This window comes from Engystomops pustulosus, chromosome 2, assembly GCF_040894005.1.
Source record: "Engystomops pustulosus chromosome 2, aEngPut4.maternal, whole genome shotgun sequence".
Lineage (NCBI taxonomy): Eukaryota > Metazoa > Chordata > Amphibia > Anura > Leptodactylidae > Engystomops > Engystomops pustulosus.
This window is the reverse complement of record NC_092412.1, coordinates 227,122,948-227,136,840: the sequence shown is the minus strand read 5'-3', so window position 1 is coordinate 227,136,840 and position 13,893 is coordinate 227,122,948. Positions and strand designations below refer to the sequence as shown.

The 13,893-nt window shown below is 44.1% G+C and overlaps 1 protein-coding gene across 3 annotated transcripts in view; it reads right to left on the bottom strand.

Annotated features, from left to right (window-relative positions):
- The window catches only part of SPECC1 (sperm antigen with calponin homology and coiled-coil domains 1), a 251,247-nt gene that overhangs the window by 14,173 nt on the left and 223,181 nt on the right, over positions 1 to 13,893 (bottom strand). For all 3 annotated transcript variants that reach the window (XM_072138379.1, XM_072138380.1, XM_072138381.1), the window contains one exon: positions 4,216 to 4,332. In XM_072138379.1, coding sequence (XP_071994480.1) covers positions 4,216 to 4,332 — 117 coding nt within the window. The remainder of the gene's footprint in view (positions 1 to 4,215; positions 4,333 to 13,893) is intronic.

Genomic DNA, 13,893 nt, shown 5'->3' with positions numbered 1-13,893 from the left:
AAAGTGAACAGAGAGAGACACCTTCAGTACTGACACTCAAGCCAATCCCAAGACCAGGAGACTCAGATCCAGAGCTGCAACTTCCACAGTTGGGACACCGCTCCATCCAAATACTTCCACCCTGCATCTACTGCCAGGCTGGTGAACTATTCCTGAGGACCACTCTCTATGACCACTCCAGTACCAGATCGCCTATTAACCATTTTGGGCCCATTGCCTGCAAACTGTTGTTCAATAAGGAACCGTGAGTTAATTTGCACAATGTCGTCTCCGTCTGATCCCTGGATACGGCTGTCTACCACCACGGGTTCCCCCATCCATTACCCAGGGACCTATCTTACAGACACTCAGGGGTTGCCCCAGGGAGAACCAGTACATCAGCCTCTCCCTCCTTATTTCTTGCACACACTGCGTGCTGGAGACCTGCCAGGCTGTAGGACAGCCTCACGGTCCCCATACCAAGCACCGTGACTAAGCGTGCCTAGGCCGCCGCCGCCAACCACTCCGGCTGCCTCCAGGCCCCAAGAAAAGGCTAGGCCCCGGTGGGAAATGTTGCACATCCATCCCCTGCCTCCGCTGAGTGGAAATTTACGTAATTCAGGAGGCACACGGTTCATTGGCAGTAGCCAATCACTGGCTGCTGCCGATGTTCACTCCTCCTCCTGCTTTCACGGAGGAGGGGTAGCACAGGACGACATAGCCCACTGTATGAACATTCAGTGTGATAGGCTGCTTCCTTCTGTTGTAAGGATATGTTGGGAATCAACCCTTACCATAGAGGACTAAAACCGTGATACAAATCTACCCTTAGGCTACATGCACACTGCGCGGGGAGAGGAGGAGGAGGTGAGAGCCGCTCACCCCTGCCCCTCTCCATAGGGATGTATGGGCCACGGCGCCATAATACGGGAAAAGATAGGACATGTCCTATCTTTTCCCGGGCTACGGAGCAGTACGGTGCCGCACGTGTGCTGCACCGTACCGCTCCCGTACCATGCCATGAGCCCATAGAAGTGTATGGGGGACGTATATCGGCCGTATATACGTTCCCCATACATGTGTGTGAATGCAGCCTTAGAGAGTATGTTGGTGATGCGGTATAATTATGTGTTTTGCACATAAATTGCAGAAAACTAGTAATCTGGATTTTTGCGGCATATATAACAGTAGGTTCCATGACAACAGCCACAAGGTATTCATTACATTGGTGCCCCACGACACAATCAAGAGAAGGAAATCTTAAAAAAAGATCAATTTTGGTGCATGAATTCTGCATCAATTTACACTGGGATGGTAGACTGTGGTGAAAGGGGTTAATGAAAATGCGCAGGACCAAAAAAGTCTCCAAATTCACAAAGGTAAAATAGAACTTGGTAGACTAGCTTTTAGCTTGTCCATTTTTGTGCCATAAATTGCAACAAATAGGAAACCAACCCACCCAAGCGTGGATGACATTAAGTTCACCGCAGTGTAAAATAAAGGTATTGTATATTGCTGAGTGTAAAAAACAAATGTTTCAATATAAATACATAGGGGCTTATTTACTAAGATCCTGCGGCCGCATTTCTTTCGGGATTTCCGACGTTTTCGGGGATCGCGCTAGGGATTGCGTCGCACTCGATCGGATTGTGTTGCAATCCTGCAGGCTTTCACTCGACACAAATCAGGGGACGGGCTAACGGACGATCCGACAGATTCGGACAACACGCGGGATTTAACATTTAAAATTGTGTCGCAAGCCAAGCACTTACATGCACTGGGAAGACGAAGGTGACCTCCGGCGGACCTGAGCGGGGTAGCGACACATGCAGGACAACGGTTGCACGCTGGAAGTGAATCGCGACAGCTGTTGGTTCTCATCGGGGATCGTACCTCAGGGAATGCACCGGGACAGGTAAGTAAACCTGCCGCATAGAGTCAGTGTGGTTATTTAAACCCTTGGACATCTGGTGTCCAACGGTAAAAACCAATAGATCTCACAATTGTGTAATTTACAGTTTCTATCCCCTCCTCTTTCGGTACATGATACAGGCTTATATCATGCACCTTTACCTGATGCAATAATGTTTTTTAAATTTTTTATTCCATTTTTTATACTTCGAATGCTCTATATATCCACCTTTTACTTTTCCCTACTTCATGAATATGGCACACAAAGGCATGGGGGGAAAAAAGCTGCCGGAAAGCCAATAATAAATGCCCCCCAGGGTGTTTTCCAACCCAATAACACTGGATTGAACAGTCTGTGGATATATAAACGAGGAGACACACATTCTATCATATTTCTATCTCTCGATGACTATGCTCCTACAGCAAACCCAGTGCAGTCCACATTCCTCCAGTTAACAAATCTTCCTAAATGTTTTATTTAGTTGCAGCTCAATATGAGAACACTTTAAATAATATTAAATACCATTCTGCAATGTGCACAGCGCGGACCAGAAAATGGAAAATATGACTTGTGATGCACAGATCCTCTCGGGCAAATATTGTGCTTCATTTCCATCAAGCATTTAATCGCAGCGCTCCCAGCCTGCGGGCAGCCTTTTATTGAAAAATATAAAGGTGTCTCGCCATTTGGGCAGGGATCACGTAAAAAAAACGCTCCTACAATTTCTCCTACAGTTTCTTTACAATTTAATTGTGCAGTTTCTTCTGTCTACAGAAAAAATGGATATTAGATACAAAATAAAATGCGGGTGAAGATGAGAAATTAGAAAGTGATTTGACACATGCAAACACAGGGATATTCCACTACTATAATATTAATGGGGTATTCCCATCTGGACATTTACATTGAATTCGCCTGCCATATAGAAACATTTCTTCAACTGGATTTAATTAAAAAAAAAGTAACTTCCCATAGAAGTAGTCATATGGTCTCTTAGAAACAAGATTGTTTTCCTTGGATACGTCCATTGTTTGCTCAAAAAACAAGTCGTTATTGCATATTAAATGTTCAGCAGATACTGCATGTCCCACAGCCGTCCTCTGGTAATGAACGCTGAATCCAGGAGGTTAGGCAGGACTCCATAGCACATTCCTGGCCACCGCTACCAGACTGCAGGGTGGTCGTGTCCAAGGACAACTATCTGGTTTCTAAGGGACAACATGGCTACATTTATGGAAAATTATCTTCACGCAGTCACATATTTTTTCATATATTATCGTATTAAAGGAGAAACTAGAATTTTGTTTCTAGGTGCAATGGTTCAGGTGATATAGGCATTTGAAGTGTGCCCCCTCCAAATGGTCAGTAGAAGGCACTTTCTATTATTGCAGAAGTACATGCACCCTCTGCATATGTAGCTGAATCTGGGAAAGGTGATGGAATAATGATGTACATATTTATAACATAGTTTGGTAAAAGTTACTACTGTTTAAAAAACACTTTAATCTGAAAAATTACAAAAAAGATTATTTTTTCACCTTGGCAAATTTTAAATGTGTAATTATTAAAACTATGGTATCAAGATAAAGTCTCACATGTCTTGAAAAAAACTAAGTTAAATTTGTTATGATTTGTTGAGCTTTTCCAGAGATGTCGTCATTTAAAGAAGTGCATAGCACAGTGATGGCGAACCTTTTATAGACCCGGGTGCCCACACTACAACCAAAATCCAATTATTTACTGAAGAGTGCCAACATGGCATGTTAAGTAGTAACTTATTGCTCCCTGTTCCTCCACATCTTTCAATCCTACTGGCCCCCCGAGGCCACCAATACATTTTAAAAAAGGAGGGCAAAATCAGACTATCATTGTAGCTTCTCTCCAGGGTCTCTCTGTAAAGGAAGAATGAAGGGTCCAGCAGAACGACCTCCAAAGATTATGCAGTTCTGTAAAAACCATCTAACTTTTCCACAGTTCCAAACAGCCAAAGAAGTGTCGCTTTAAAATAGCGCAGGGAGCACCATTTTGTATGTTGCCTGGGACTGCAGGAAGATTCCGTTTTTGGTGAACTCTGTCCCGGGGCGATGGCCTGAGAGCCCGCATAAAAGGGCTCTGAGTGCCACCTCTGGCACCCGTGCCATAGGTTCGCCACCACTGGCGTCAAAAATTTACCTGGTCTTTCTGACACCAATGACCATCGGTACTGAAAGGCTTAATGATCTATATGTCATCAAAATGAGACCTGTGAAGAGTCTCCTCACACAGACTTTGATCACTGTTTGTAGAAGGTAAAATTACTGCACAAAAATGGAACAAGAGAGTACCTTGTCTTGGCTGTTGAGCTCATGGTATGGGATGTGAGCTGGCAGATATGTGTGCAGCAGGGCACAGAACGCCAGGCCGTCGCTCCAACTGCTACTGAAGTTTGTTATATCGATATTCTGTGAAAACACAAAAGCACAATACATTTAGTGCTGTGTCCATAAAACACAAGGGGCTACAAAAACAACTCTCTCTCCGCTTAGACTCCAGTCTACTTTAATGACTCTTTTGTTACAACGTCAAAGCTAAAGTCTAATGAACAATTAATTACTGAACTTGGCCGAGTCAAGTCCTTCACTGCTTCCTGTATTTGCCATTATTGGAATAAAGCCGGGTTTCCTTTCATGAATTATGAGCTGTTGCCAACATACAACATTCGTCCATGACAGCGGCTCAGTAACTAAACAGGTTCAATGAGAAATGGTTGTGCCATATATGAAGTCATCTGAGGTCAATACACTATTGTACCGTATATACCACATAAGTGAATGTATGCTACTTCTGTTAGCCTTTGCTACGTCTTATTTTTTACTTACTCACATGACCATCTGATCAAAATGGGCAATTAAACATATTCTAAATGAAAAAAAAATTATTAAATTATTGTGACATTTGTTGTTTAATATTGGAGACAGAAGGAATTTTGTATTATTTAATTTTTTGATGAACCGTGAATTCAAACAAACTCATTTTCATTCTATAAATAATGCCGCTGATCTTTTTGTAGTTTGTCAGACACCCAACAATCTAGAGCGTTTCCGTTTTGTAGGCAAACCCCTAAAAGCAGTGGCATATCTACTGTATAGGGGCTCCATGGTACACAGTTATAACAGGTCCCATAAGCCTAGGGTGACCACAGCACTTTACTCTGTTTTGATATCTGGAAGTTAAAGTATTGTAAATTGCTCTTCCTTGTTCTCTGCACTGATATAATTTATGACATAAACTGCCAGACAAGGACGATCTTTCCTCTACACAGAGATCATTATTTTTTTTAATAGTAAAAATAGGCTAGTACAGTATATAATCAAGTAACAGGCTTTTTTTTTAGAAGGAGTTGATAAATTGTACATAAACTTATTTTAGGACCTAAATATTTAGAGAACCTGGCAACAAAGCCTGATGCCGAAAGGTACAGAGGCAAGCCAGGTCCGAGTATAAGGTGTTTGGGAGTACCAAACTAAACTTCTATACCTTTGTCCATGAGACTGTAGCTATGTTACCTGCCTTTAAGTTACTCAACCAGACATTGGGGCAGATTTATAAAAAGTGTCCTAAGGTTAGACAGTGCAATGTTAGACTAGACTGTCTAGACAGTATACGACTGTCTAGTTGTACTCTGCACCTCCTATTAGTTGGCTTACTTAAGCTAGAAAATTAGGACAAAATTCTGTTGGGTCAGTAGTATTTTTGGCGCAAGTACCTTTTTGGCACTTTTCACAGGACACACCCCTTTTGTCAAGCTAGTTGTAGGAGAGCCAGAAAACTGTCTAAAAACTGTCCCTTTAGAAATGTGGTGCAGAGAAGTTTTTTTTGCGCAAAATACGACATAATTCTGTCGTAGACAAATTACCATATATACTCGAGTATAAGCCTATTTTTTCAGCACAGAAAATGTGCTGAAAACCCAAACTTCGGCTTATACCTGAGTAAAAAAAATATAGGTTTTACCAGGTTTTTGTGGTAAAATTAGGGGCCTCGGCTTATACGTGGGTCGGTTTATACTTGAGTAATACATTTACCTCACTGTCTTCGCCTTTGCACTAAACCTACATTTGGGCCTAAACCTAGGTAAAAGATTTCGAAGCTTCATCATCAACTTCTTCAAGACTATACGCAGCCCTTCTCTTCACAGCCGGTAAACAGAATCTCTCAGACTGTGCTAAGTAAACAAGACATGAAAGCTGTATACCAATAGTTATAGGCTGCTGCCAATTTATTCCTCGCTAAGGATTTTGCTTCTTCATTTCCATCTGATCCAACTTAAATTAAATGAATTCCCAGGATGCCTGTGTTGTTGCAGGATGCTCGCTGAAATAACCCTCTCCTGGACCTTTACTCACTACAACATTGCTGTACGAAACCTCTTACCGTCCATTCAGAATCTGAACTAGCATTTTTGTAAGTGACAGCACAGAGCAAAATGAACAAATCCATATCCATATTTTTTTATTTCATAAGGAGACTTGTGATACGGTCAGTAGCAAAAGAACTTCATTTATACTGAAACTTGAGAGGTTATCTGATGAGCTACATGCACTAGGTGACCTCTAGTATGCAGCCCTACACTACCAAAATTTACACCAGCATCGCCCACTGTTACATCCGAGCACCCTGATCCCCACACTCTCTCTTATGTAATTGTTTATTGAACTGAAGAGTGCATAAATCAACTTTTTAAAATATATAAATGGAGTTTTAATGCAATAGGAGGGCATCACCTCTGGCTTCACTGGCTAATATATCAACCCTACTTTCTTTCCGCCCCCGGGATTTCAAGAGAATAATCAGACATCACCAGTAATGGGGAGGGACTCAGGAGGAGGAGACTCGGGAGAAGGCGGAGCCTAGAGGGGCTCTGTTGACATCCCACAAACAGTTCTTCCTCATTTACATATTTTTGAAAGTTGTTTTTTTTAAAACAAAAGAGCACATCACTCAAGGATCGGGGTAACGTATCATGAATAATAATAATAATTATTTTATTTATATAGTGCACACATATTACGCAGCGCTGCTCAAAGCTTGCCAGATCAGTCCTTGTCCCCATGGGGCTCACAATCTAATCAACCCACCAGTATGTTTTGGAGTGTGGGAGGAAACCGGAGGACCTGGTGGAAACCCATGCAAACATAAATTTGAAAATAATGATACATAACTACAGCAGCAGAAGTAGCAGATTTAAATATGGTTTACAGGTCCTTAAACTATAGCACTGAACTGGACCAATGAAGTAAGCTTCAGACCATGCCTGTCTGAATCTGCCCCAGCAGGGTATTTACAGTTTCAGTGGACATTCTAAAGGTCAAGTAAATGGAGATCCACATTATATGGGCCCGGGCTTTCTATTACCATGAGGACCTAGGACCAACATGTCTCCAATGCACGTTGATCTTTCATTTGATGGCTTGGCCGTCTTTGCAATTTCCCAAAAAGTTGGGAAAAAAGCCAATAAAAGTCCATAACTAAAAACAACATGTGATGTTGTATGCTACCACTTAGCAGCAAGTTGGTGGGGTTGCAGTAAAACATGTAATCCAGGAGGTTTATGGGAAGATACAGAATGCAGATTCATCACCATTTGGTAAAATATTTTTTGATGACACAAATGAATCAGCAGTAATACACAGTAGCTGCAGACAAACTTTTTGATAAGGTTATAGGAAATATTGAAGAACCAAAAAAACAACCCCGGGGTTATATGTTGTGCAGCTGGATTATCCAGTATGAGTCAACATTTAGAAACAAGAATGCTCACAATTGCTCAATTACCATTAGCTAATGTAAGAACAATGGGGGAGATTTATCATGCTGCCTAGGAGTAAGAATGTGCTTAGTTGCCCATGGCAACCAATCACAGTTTAGCTTTCATTTTATCAGTGCTCATGAATATTTTAAAGGGGAGCTGTAATTAGTTGCCAATTCTTACTCTTAGGCAGCTTGATAAATCTCCCCCAATGTTCATGACGTGCCCAGCACACATAAAATCTGTTGGGAATATCAAAATTAAGATATATTTAATTATTTTATAGGGGAAATGGGAAATATCCAGTTAATTGTTGAGGTTGATAACAAAACCTACAATAATGAATACCTTTTCAAACACAACAATGGAAAGATTTATGAGCTGAAGTAGCTGTAATGTTGTCTCTTCTTAAACACTTGTAAAAGAATGAAAAGAGCGCCACACTTTCCTGCAGGCTATGTCTGGTACTACAGCTCCCATATGGACAAGGTTGAGTTGCAAACCCAGACATATTGCAGTCCTAGAGCTGTGCAGTCTAGTCTGTAAAAAGTTAAACTATTTAGTTCCAGGGTCCTTTTTTTTGTACATGGGACGTTCGCTGACAGTATTGAGTCTCCATGCAATACTGTATATAACAAATTAAATATTTAAATGGGTTCCTGAGCAAGAGAACTCTACAAATCTGGTTAAACTAATATTTCACTTGTATGTTGCAGTGCTGGGGACCTTGGTTCAAGTCCTAGGGTAAACATCTGCAAAGAATTTGCATGTTCTCTCTGTGTTTGCATGGGTTTCCTCCGGGTCCTCCGGTTTCCTCCCACATTCCAAAACATACTGCTGGGTTGATTAGATTATGAGCCCCATGGGGACAGGGACAGATTTGGCAAGCTCTGTGCAGCGCTACGTAATCTGTAGGTGCTAAATAAATAAAGGAATTATTATTATCAAAGTCCTAGAACTAGCCCTTTTTTTGGAGATTTCCATTTTTTGTTCCCCTACTTTAAAAAGCACATAACTTTTTTATTTTTCCATGTACAGAGCACTTGTAATCTTAAATGGCGGTACTCAGGGGCGTCTGTAGGTCAAAAGATCCGGGGCAAGAGCCCCGAATCTCCTTGGGTCAGCAGATCATCTGCCCCGCTGCCCGGGAGATTCCTTCCTTCTCTCATCAAGATCTGTGTCTGAGGACACAGATCGTGACGAGAAGGAGTGCAGGCGCTGCTTTCCCCCGCAAGGACCTAGCCTCCGGGAGTTCCGGAGGCTGAAGGACCTGTGATGATGTATGTCATGATCACATGATCTGCAGGGGGAAAGCAGCGCACAGAGAGAGAGAGAGCTGCATCTGTGAGGTGAGAAACATGATAGGGACTAGGGAAGGAGGAGAACATTGTGGGCAGTGTGGGGCACATTACTTACTGGGGTGGCTGTGTGGGGCACATTACTTACTGGGGGGGCTGTGTGGGGCACATTACTTACTGGGGGGGGCTGTGTGTGGGCACATTACTTACTGGGGGGGGCTGTGTGTGGGCACATTACTTACTGGGAGGGCTGTGTGTGGGCACATTACTTACTGGGGGGGGGCTGTGTGAGGCACATTACTTACTGGGGGGCTGTTTGGGCACATTACTTACTGGGGGGCTGTGTGTGGGCACATTACTTACTGGGGGGCTGTGTGTGGGCACATTACTTACTGGGGGGCTGTGTGTGGGCACATTACTTACTGGAGGGCTGTGTGAGAACATTACTTACTGGGAGGGCTGTGTGTGGGCACATTACTTACTGGAGGGCTGTGTGAGGACATTACTTACTGGGGGGCTGTGTGGGCACATTACTTACTGGGGGGGGTGTGGGCACATTACTTACTGGGGGGCTGTGTGTGGGCACATTACTTACTGGGGGGGCTGTGTGGGGCACATAACTTACTGGGGGGGCTGTGTGGGGCACATAACTTACTGGGGGGGCTGTGTGGGGCACATTACTTACTGGGGGGGCTGTGTGGGCACATTACTTATTGGGGGGCTGTGTGGGTGACATTACTGGGGGGCTGTGTGGGAACATTACTTACCTGGGGCTGTGTGGGCACATTACTTACTGGGGGGGCTGTGTGGGAACATTACTTACTGGGGGGGGCTGTGTGAGGACATTACTGGGGGGCTGTGTGGGCACATTACTTACTGGGGGGGCTGTGTGGGCACATTACTTACTGGGGGGCTGTGTGAGGCACATTACTTACTGGGAGGGCTGTGTGTGGGCACATTACTTACTGGGGGGCTGTGTGAGGACATAACTTGCTGGGGGGCTGTGTGGGCAAATTACTTACTGGGGGGCTGTGTGGTCACATTACTTACTGGGGGGCTGTGTGGGCACATTACTTACTGGGGGGCTGTGTGGGGCACATAACTTACTGGGGGGCTGTGGGGTCACATTACTTGGGGGGCAGTGTGGGCACATTTCTTACTGGGGGGCTGTGTGGGCACATTACTTACTGGGGGGCTGTGTGGGGCATTACTTACTGGGGGGCTGTGTGGTCACATTACTTACTTGGGGGGGCTGTGTGTGAGGACATAACTTGCTGGGGGGCTGTGTGGGCAAATTACTTACTGTGGGGCTGTGTGGTCACATTACTTACTGGGGGGCTGTGTGGGCACATTACTTACTGGGGGGCTGTGTGGGGCACATAACTTACTGGGGGGCTGTGTGGTCACATTACTTGGGGGGCAGTGTGGGCACATTTCTTACTGGGGGGCTGTGTGGGCACATTACTTACTGGGGGGCTGTGTGGGGCACATTACTTACTGGGGGGCTGTGTGGTCACATTACTTACTTGGGGGGGCTGTGTGTGAGGACATTACTTACTGGGGGGCTGTGTGGGCACATTACTTACTGGGGGGGCTGTGTGGTCACATTACTTACTGGGGGGCTGTGTGGTCACATTACTTACTGGGGGGCTGTGTGGGCACATTACTTACTGGGGGCTGTGTGGTCACAGTACTTGGGGGGGGGCTGTGTGTGAGGACATTACTTACTGGGGGGCTGTGTGGGGCACATTACTTACTGGGGGGCTGTGTGGGGCACATTACTTACTGGGGGGCTGTGTGGTCACAGTACCTACTTGGGGGGGCTGTGTGTGAGGACATTACTTACTGGGGGGCTATGTGGGCACATTACATACTGGGGGGCTGTGTGGGCACATTACTTACTGGGGGGGCTGTGTGAGGACATTACTTACTGGGGGGCTGTGTGGTCACAGTACTTACTTGGGGGGGCTGTGTGTGGGCACATTACTTACTGGGGGGCTGTGTGGGCACATTACTTACTGGGAGGGCTGTGTGGTCACATTACTTACTGGGGGGGCTGTGTGAGGACATTACTTACTGGGGGGGCTGTGTGGTCACAGTACTTACTTGGGGGGGCTGTGTGTGGGCACATTACTTACTGGGGGGCTGTGTGGGCACATTACCTACTGGGAGGGCTGTGTGGTCACATTACTTACTGGGGGGCTGTGTGTGGGCACATTACTTACTGGGGGGCTGTGTGTGGGCACATTACTTACTGTGGGGCTGTGTGAGGACATTTCTTGGAGCGTGTTCACACATGGCACTAGGACAGGCCTTGGTTTAATACATATATTTTCCAGTAATACACAAGTGATGGGTAACATGCACCTGGTTTTGTTTAAATGCAAGACAAAGTGTGAGCGCTGCCTTTCAGTATTTGGGGAGATTGTTAGGGGCGGCAGCAGGATAACACTGCCCGGGAACAAAGATGTAGGGACAATGAGGAACATAAGATGTGGTGATGCCTAATGGAGAAGATATAGGACACGTCACCTACAGGCACAGTAGGGATTTCACCTTTGTTCTCTGTAGCTGTATATGCCAGAAGTAACCTTGTTATTGGCACAACCACATGTGAGGGGGTTATGTACACTGAAATGCAATACACATGCATTGGGGCCCGTGCACCGAATCTTTTACCACCCTAGCAACGCCCCTGGCGGTACTTAACATTTCGTGCAGTTAATATTTGAGTTGGTATGATCCTGGGGAATCCACATTTATATAGATTTAATAAGTTTGCAATAGATTTTAAAAAATGAAAACCTTTTGTAAAAGAAAAAGTAGTTTGTTTTCCCATATTCTGACGCTAATAACCTCCAGCCATAGTCATTAAGAAACGTCTCCAGCAAAAAGCAGAACAAGGAGTCTGGAAAGTGATTGAAATGCCCCCTCCACCCGCACAGAGACCTCAGATCACAGCATCAAGCCAAGTCTGGAATTATATAAAGGCAGAAGAATTTAATAAATAAGATATGTGGTTTGTTTTCAAAAATGTTTGGAACAACCTCCCTGCTGAGTGGCTTCAGAACAGTCTCACCAAATATAGATAATAGTTAATTCTTTGTCTATTGTAACTTGATAAAATAAATAAACCAATCCATCTTTTATTTTAATTCCCGCTTTGCTGTGCCTTTCCACATCTGCCTAGAATTTTTGCACAGCCCTGTACGTTTAGGAGGAATGGTCAAACGAAATGGTCTAATCACCTCAGCTTTCTAGATTTCCCAGTTTACAGTGATGTGAACATACATTTACAGGTGCGTGACACAATTACCATGGTTTCATGATGGATTTACTAGATTGAGCAGTGCAGTTGACGTTTGTTTGCAGTCTTACGGGTAGCGTGATCCATGTTAATTGTCAATTTGTAGTACATTTGAGGAAGTGATGATCTCATTAACCTTTCCCAGGGGTCAAGACAAATTAGCTTTTGCACAGGTTGCTAAGTCTTTTTTAAAAGTACAATAACAACATATCAGTGGTGAAAAACCTCTCATCCAGACATGACCTATGGGTCATCTCCACGGAGCAGTTCATGGATCTATTTCTAATTGCTTCATAACCATTACAAAACAGTGGTACAAAGCCGCTGGACTCATGGTAACCAAAATTTGGTGGCGATCATTAATACTAGATATTCTTTATTAAAGAGGGATAAATGCGAAGCTAAACCATCTCCAAACAATATATTTGTGTTTCTATACAGTGGTTTGCTATGCACTTGTGGATTGACTACCATGGGCCAGTGCATATTACAAGTATTTTAGTCATTTTTATTTTGTAGAGGTGCAAATTAGCACTCTCTAAAAAAAGATAGGAGATCCGTGTCTCTAGTGTAACTTTTTTAAAGGAAATCTGCCATCAGAGTCCATCATGATAAACCAGGGACATTACTCATAGATCCAGGTACCGTGACTTTGGTAATCTTCTTATATTTGTTATCCATAGCCTCCTTCCTTCCAAAATCTGAGAGGTTCTGGGGGGTGGTATCCAGAGCCCCTCAGTGATGTATTTTCACAAGGTGTTACAATGAGCAGAGAAGGTCTCGCTCCTCCTGCACTTCCTGCGGCTGCTAGATTACATAGGCAGAAGGAGAAAGGAGAGAGCACGGGGTTGGGTGAGATATGTTCTGCTCATTGTAACAGCCTGTCAACCTGCAGCACTAAAGGGTTTGGAAACACTCACCAGAGCCCCTCAGACTCATTAGCATAATTGTAAAAGTTTTTTAGAAGGAATGAGGCCATGGATAACAAATATAAGAATATTACTACAGTCATGGTGCCTGGTTTATTATGATGGATTTCCTTTAAGATAGAGCTACTTTAAAGAACATATCAGGGGTATTGGGTACACTAAACCAACAGGTTCTTATGGATCTGGATTTTTGTGTTCCAAACTCTAATATATCACCTTGGTCCGTATCAGCTGTTAAAAAATCAAACACTTAACTAGAGATGAGTCTGATACAGTACATTGAGCGCAACTCTGCGGCTTCCAGCAGCTTACGGCAGAGACCAAAAGATGCAGACAAGGGTAAGTAGGAATCTGTTTTTTTTCATTGTGGGCCAGGACAAAAATTATATAGGCCGATTTGGGACAATAATACACAGCTCCATAAGGATATGTGGGCAGTTAAGTTCCCTTTATCTCCCTGGTCGGATCAATTTAAGTCATTGTCCATCCTTTTTACATGCGCTATTTGAGGAAGTTAACTAAACCATATTCAGCCTCTGAAGTTCCGCCCCATTGCACGTCCATGCCGACTGTGAACCCCCACTAGTGCAGTGTCTTCAGTTAAGGTTGGGGCCAGAGGAGTTTTTGCACATGCTCCCAGTCCCTGGCTTCTGCACATGCTCCCAGTCCTTGGCTTCTGA